The sequence below is a fragment of the Lissotriton vulgaris genome, unplaced genomic scaffold, assembly GCF_964263255.1.
Source record: "Lissotriton vulgaris unplaced genomic scaffold, aLisVul1.2 SCAFFOLD_428, whole genome shotgun sequence".
NCBI classification, from domain to species: Eukaryota; Metazoa; Chordata; class Amphibia; order Caudata; family Salamandridae; genus Lissotriton; species Lissotriton vulgaris.
The window spans coordinates 743,631-750,907 of record NW_028254502.1 but is presented as its reverse complement, the minus strand read 5'-3'; the positions used below and the strand labels follow the sequence as shown (position 1 = coordinate 750,907).

Sequence of the window (7,277 nt, the reverse complement as noted above, 5' to 3'; positions counted from 1 at the left end):
CCCCGTTTGGGAACATTGTGATTCTAATGTAAAGATAATAGATTTATTGCTAGCAGTTGCCTTTCAACAAATTACCAAGAATTGGAAGGACTTTACTAAGCTGTCGTATCAAGCATGGTGGTATGCTGTCTGTTATAATCACAAACTTGACACAACATTTGTATACGTGTTGCATATGGCGTCAAAGCGTTTAGATTTATGGGTGCCTGTTATGTTGTTTTTAGATATAAGTGCTCGATGTTCTCTGTCTCTCACTCCTCTCCAACAAGAAGTGACTAAACCTCCATGACTTCCTTTATGTTAATACTGTATAGTTGAATTATATTCCAGTATGCAATGTGTTTGTTAGAAAAGAATGTTAGCTTCCTTCCCTTACTGAATCTTTCTTTTTTTTCTCTTTACGACTTTGTTATCCTTTTACACATGTTACAATTGATTAACTTTTATCTAAATCCTTTGTATGCCTCAAATATTGAATTACTTTATTGTATGTAATACTTTTAATGTTACTGTTATTGTATTCTCTGCATCAATATATTCCTTTATCTTAATTAACTTATTTTGAACTTAAAAAAAACTAGGTAAGTCGCAGAGAACTGTTCCAGCCCTGCAAGAGCATGGTTCACCAGGCACTGAAAAGTAACAGGAGCATTTTTCAAACGAAACAATATCTCCTCAAACTGATGTAGCCTCTGGCGTAAAAAATGCTGGCTTCTTAGCATTTGGTGCCAACGCGATCTGCTAATATCCACTGGTCAGATTCACGGTGCTCAAATTACTTTGCAGCACCTAACCGATCCACAAGTTCATCCGCTCTTGGAATTGGATGTGCATCGGGTTTGGTTACCTCGTTGAGGGCTTGGTAGTCCACACAGAATCACAAGTCAGTAGGCCTTTGCTCTGGTACTAGGAGCACAGGACTAGTCCAAGCACTACGTAGAACAATGGGTTCTAGAATGCCCTCATTGTGCAACTGTAACTCGTACAGCACTTGCCTGACTGCATGATCTTTGTACATTTACAATAATAAATCGCAAATGTCTTTGGATGAAAATATGTATCAGACGACAGACATCTTGGAGCATTGATAAACAAACAAAGCAAAAATTAAACCAGTGTCGGTATAGTTTATTTAGAAGTACTCTCTGGTACAGACAAAGCTCAAACAGGGCTAACAATGATTATATACGCAACATTTTACAGGGTGCAAGAAAAGAAAAATCATCATAGGGAAAACATAAATCATTTAATAATTATATGGCTTTGCATCCTTTCCTTGTGATTTTTGGAGATTGGTTATGTGGTAGAAAAGAATAAAGATATTGAGCGAGTAGGTACTGCCTGTGGGAAAAGGGCGAGAGTAAGGGGGTTCCTGTCTTGCAGACAGTGGTGAATTAGAAACTGGTACATGTGCTCTGGAAACTTAGATTTTCAGCTTCTTGCTGTAATGCACATACACTAACCTGGCACAAGCTCTAGGGCAGGGACTGCAGAAATTGGGACACATACAGCACTGTGAAACAATATTGTTTTTGCAGAAACTGTTGTCTCTAGTTGTGCTAAAGAGCTCATCTACTGGTGAACTTCACTTGTTTAGACAGGGAATGCTTTAGCGCTGTATAGGTGGGACTTTTTGAAGTAGGAAGCATTGCTGGAGGGGCAAGCCATGTTAAATATTATGGTGGCATGTGGGAAGGCCAGGGAGTGAGGTAAGGACAAGTGTATGTGGCTAAAACCACTAACACTCATGATGAGGTGTGCAGATACATATAGGATAGTGGTTCTTAGCCTTGGTTCTTCGACTCTCACCTACATATGGGGTCAGTATCTGTGTAGAAAATTAAATCATATAAGCAGATTAATAAAGTATATGCACAAGAAAAAGCAATGATGTAAAGTTGAATTTCTTTTTTAAAGCTCGTGTTAATGTGAAGGACTGTGAAATTGTAGGCTAAATTTAACTAGGTATTCTTAGCTTCATTCGCAGAAGCAATACAAGTCCCGGAAACAGAATATAGTATGGATGAATGGTGACCTCAATTCAAGCACCTGTATGATCCGACAAAAAGAGAGCCTGCATTAGGGCCAAAAAAAACCCAGAAAAGTGACACCCTAGAGTCTAATATATTGTTTTGTCTTTTAGAAATAAAACCACATTTTGAAAAGCTTCAACGTTCTGATTAAAATTAATCTTTCACTTTTTATATATATTATTTGTTTGTGAATGAAGTAAAACGTGTATCTGCTTGATGTGCAATTGTTTCCGCATTTTTGTGTATTGTTGTGAGGTTCAGTTTATAGGAATTGCCGAGGTCAGGGTCCCCTGCTTCCAGCAGTGATTCAGTGGGGTCCACAGAAGTCAAAAGGTTAAGAACCACTGATCTAAAATGACTGACTTGCAACAGGGCGCACTTAAATTGGAGTTGTGATTCGCCGCCTTGAGAGGAGTGTTTATGTAGTGGTTTGGAGAGATAATAAATTCCCCTTTCTGTAGAAGGTGTTGCTGCTGTGGGAATGTTTAGACTATTAAGGTGAAAACCCAACTGAGACCTATTCCGAATCTTCAGCACTCTTCTTAAGAAGGGAGTGCAAGGGGCAATACCATTCTTTACACATTTATCAGGCCGATCAGAGGGAAATCGATCTCAGTTAGGCTTGTTTTGGGACGGCCATACTGGATATTGCCTGCATGTGTTAACCAGAGTTGAGGAAGGAAGGAAATTAAGATCCTTCTGTTTAGGCTACACTTATCCCTGGTTACTGGACCAATTCCAAAGGGACCCCCATTTTAATTTTTGCCTCCCTGGGAAGCTTCTGCCCCCTGTGTACAAAACTGATCCTGGTCTTGTGCACCCTGATCTCTGCACTCTGCTACATTGCTTTATAGCTAGGTTCACATTCATCTGCGACCCCATATAAATACATATAGAAGTGCAGCAATACCAACGCCATTAAAATGACAGCAGGGATATGTCTTTAGGTGATGGCATCAGGCTCTTCATTTCAGACCCTTCTCAGTGAGATCTCTATGGTAACAGCTGAGCAGGCTATGCATCTCCACTCTAGGAAGCCTGTGCTGGGAATCCTGCTGGAAGAATAACTTGCCTGTTGACATGTCCTATGGATCTAAAGCAGCACTGGTGAATGCTTAGAAATCAACGAGCCTCTAATCTCGGGTAAGGTATCATGGCAAGGAGAGGTGCTGCCTTCACAAAGATTGTTTGTTAATAAAAGTACATTACTTCAGTTAACATATGGCTTACCACTAAATTTCTGGTGTTAATTCACACCTCTTCAAGGAAAAAAGCTTTATTTTCAGGCCAACTGATGTCAATATGATTGTGTTCGGAAGGTGCTGCATGAAGGACCTGAAACTTAAATGTCTATAGGAGCAGGGATGTCAGTGGTGACTAACTGAACCTGCCCGAAGCACAAGAGTATTCCAAAAGAGATCCCCTTGGCAAAGAAGGAGGCAAGTTCACCAGAGCCTACATTCACAGTGCTGATGTACTATTGTGCGGATGTAATTCTTCGTTATAACCTAGAATTCCAGAGCACATGTAGGGGGTTTTGGGAAAGAGTGGATCTGTATACCTAAGCATGCTCTTTACTTCCTGTTGTGTGTGTATTAAGACACTAAACATACATGGATCATTTGACAAGGAGAAGGAATGCCACCCAGAAGATGAGGAAGACAGAATATGAAGATTTCGGGGCAGCACAAGTTGGAATGGGTTCTTTTGTAGTCGAAGCATTTGGAAATTGAGGGTTCACCACGTTGCCCCAAATGTTCGGCACGTTTTGTATGATCCATTGTGTATAGGCTGGAACGTGGGTGTAAATCCCCGGGCGGTTACGCTGTCCACATCCATCTCGGTAGCTCACAACTCCAGCCAGCAGCCACGCATTGTTATATTGGCAGACTAGTGGGCCACCTGTGTCCCTCTGAAACATCAGAAAAAAGAGGAGTCAGCAATATGCTTTTCAGATGTCATCCTCGTGATATAATGCAGGCCAAACCAGGATCTTCACTAGGCATCTGCAAAATCATAATTTTGCCTACACCATTTTGCAAATATGATAAATGTTGCAACTTTAGAAAGTTTTACAAAGATGACAACCGTGGCAAAACTTTGTCTTGGGTGAAAATTCATAATATTTGAATTGTCTATCCTGCAGTTAAGGAGATTCAAAGTGTTTATAAAGCAAACCGTTAAGATTCAAAGCTGGTATGTAAGAACGTACTATGCAAACCGTCAATAATTCAGTGTACGATAATCTGTAAAGCTTTTCTGTTCGAAATGCTCTTACATGTGTGCATGCACAATCATATTTTTTTTAAAAAACTAACTAAACTTAAATTTGAGTACTCTGACGTCCTCGCTCTTCCAATCCTCAGTGTGTAGGTATCCCTCATTCCTAGTGATGAGACCAACAGCTGCTGCACAGCTTTGCATATCAGTACCAGGCAAGCATGACCCCTCCACCACCTCCTTACACCTCTCTATTGCTGTGGGGCATATTTACATGGGGATTGTACCAGCGTCACTTTTTCCCACGTTCTGGTGGGGCAATGCCCTGCCCCATCTTTACAAAGCAGCTTTAAGCCACTTTGCATGGCTTAATGCCAATTTGTGAACAGCGGAATGGGCAAATATGCCTTCAAGGGATTTATTCAATTGAATGATTAGTTTATTTTAAGCTAACATTTGGGAGCAAGCTGGAAGATATGCTTGCTAAATGATTTCTTTTAACTCGTTGTGATACGGTCCCTCTTTTATCCCCGCCAGGACTGGGCCCCCGCCCACAATCACACTTGTCAATTCTTTTAGGCAATTTCTTGTAAACAGGTACAACTCAGTTCAAGAGCGAACAATCATATGGAGTAAATCTCAAAGAGGTGTATAGAACAGACAAAAACGGGTGTATATATGAAAGTATTACATTTTATATTAGAATTTTTCAGTGTACTTGTATACAATACATACAATGAAACAAGAAGGTAATTATTATGCACTTGAAAACCTTCACTGTAAAAATTGCAACACTTTTTCTTAAAATCAACCACGCTTTCCGCACCGCCCGGACCCGTATGTTATTTCTCCGGGAGCGGTTTTCCAGGTCCTCCGCATGTGCTTGGAGGTCCACTTGTTGCTCCCGGAGGGCGAAGGACCTCTTGCTGTAAAAGTTCCACCTCTCCACTCCGGGCCTGGTCCGCTGCCTCCATCGTTGCCACCCTCTCCCCAAAGTTATGTACATCCCGGCGGATTTCGCGTTGTTCTCCGGCCAGATCTTGCTTCAGGGTCTGGAAATCTTCCCGCAGGGTAATAAAGAGCGTGTACAGGAAGGCTTTGGTGATAGTGGCCCCTCCATCTTCCTGCCCCGGGGCGTTAGATGGTGTCGACGGGGAGGGGGGTGCCTGGTTCTTCTCCGCCTTTGGAGTGTTCTTAACCAACATGTCTGTTATAGTACGGCCGCCCCTGCGCCCAGTGTTGGCGGGTGGTCTTGCTTTCAAATCAAGTTAGGTGCAGTGAGTGGGTGCTCCCAAGGCAGCTGGGCTACTTAACGGTGGTCATGCCGGTCCCGCTAGATGTGTGTCTACTGAGGGGGTCACTCCGTGAGGGGACAGTCTCCCCACTCTCTCCCAGGACTCCCCCTGCTGCGGCGGGCCAAGCCGCTGTGTGTGTCTTGCAGCTGGGCACCTCCTCTCCCTCCGTGCCCCTCCTCACCTGTCGGCCGTCGAGTCTTCTGCTGGGTATCGTGGGCCGTCTGGTCGCCTATGACTGCCTGGGGAGGTCTCCCAGTGCGCCCGCAGACCGCTGCTTCCCGGCTGGCCGCAGGTTCCTCCTAGGCCCAAAGCCTGGGCCTCAATTTACACGACTGCCCACGTCGCTGGCACCGGCCTCGGCCCTCTGGTGGCGGGTTTCCCGGTAGTCGGTGAGCAGTGGGGGCCAGTCTCTCTGCGGCAGGATGGGTGCACACTGCGGGCCCACTGTACAGAGCCCCCGCCGGCTCAAAGCTGCGGCAAGGCCTCGTCCCTTCTCTCGATATAGGCCCAAAGCCGGGGCCTCGATTTCGCAGCGGCACGCAGGCCCCCGCGGCCACTCACTGCGGATTTCGTCTTGTCTGCACTGGGACCCAGCTGGCTGCACCGGGTCCCGGCCTCGCCAGTGAGCGGATCGCGGCACACCGCCGGCTCTCAGCCAGGTGCCCGCTTCCGTGCTCTGCGTCCGCCTCTCTCAGCGCTCGGTCGCCATTTCTTCGCATCTCCCGGCAGGGCCTCAGTGCTGGGATGGTGGTGGTTCCGGACGTCGCCCCCGAGCTTTAGGCGAGCCCAGGGGGTAGCGCCGAGGAGCGCAGCTCGGTGGGGTGTGATGCCTGTGTTTTGGGGATTTGCTGGCGTATGTAAGGACCACAGTTGATGGACACATTGTTCTGCATTCTGTCCATCAACTGTGGTTTTTGCATTTGTCACCGGGAGTGGGATGGGTATGCTCAGACGTGAGTCCCAAGCACTCCATACCACTGGATTCAAGCAAGCCGGGATGAAGACGGCAGGAATGCTGGAAACCGGTCCTCGGAAGCTTGTTTCCAGTCCAGGAAAGGCATGGCTTGGCAGTTTGGGCTGGACTGTTCCCATGAGGCACAGGGTCAGACTGATTTGCATATGGCCATGTCTGAACTGGGGTGGCGTGGAGTGCAAAAAAACGATGGATTTAGGCCCAGATCTCTGTACTGGGGTGAATGTATGACATTGTTCTGCATTCTGTCCATCAACTGTGGTTTTTGCATTTGTCACCCCGCGTGGGATGGGTATGCTCAGACGTGAGTCCCATGCACTCCACACCACTGGATTCAAGCAAGCCGGGCTGAAGACAGCTGGAATGCCAGAAACCGGTCCTTGGAAGCTTGTTTCCGGTCCAGGGAAGGCATGGCTTGGCAGTTCGGGCTGGACTGTTCCCATGAGGCACAGGGTCAGACTGATTTGCATATGGCCATGTCTGAACTGGGGTGGCGTGGAGTGCAAAAAAACGATGGATTTAGGCCCAGTTCTCTGTACTGGGGTGAATGTATGACATTGTTCTGCATTCTGTCCATCAACTGTGGTTTTTGCATTTGTCACCCGAGTGGGATGGGTATGCTCAGAAGTGAGTGCCATGCACTCCACACCACTGGATTCAAGGAAGCCGGGCTGAAGACGGCTGGAATGCCAGAAACCGGTCCTCGGAAGCTTGTTTACGGTCCAGGGAAGGCATGGCTTGGCAGTTCGGGCTGGA

The 7,277-nt window shown here is 46.0% G+C and overlaps 1 protein-coding gene across 1 annotated transcript in view; it reads right to left on the bottom strand.

Moving 5' to 3' along the window:
• Nucleotides 1-1,115: 1,115 nt before the first annotated feature.
• Nucleotides 1,116-7,277, bottom strand: part of LOC147659516 (transmembrane protease serine 9-like) — a 680,763-nt gene continuing 674,601 nt past the window's right edge. The window contains exon 12 of the mRNA XM_086951678.1: nt 1,116-3,945. Coding sequence (XP_086807804.1) covers nt 3,652-3,945 — 294 coding nt within the window. The 3' untranslated portion in view covers nt 1,116-3,651. The remainder of the gene's footprint in view (nt 3,946-7,277) is intronic.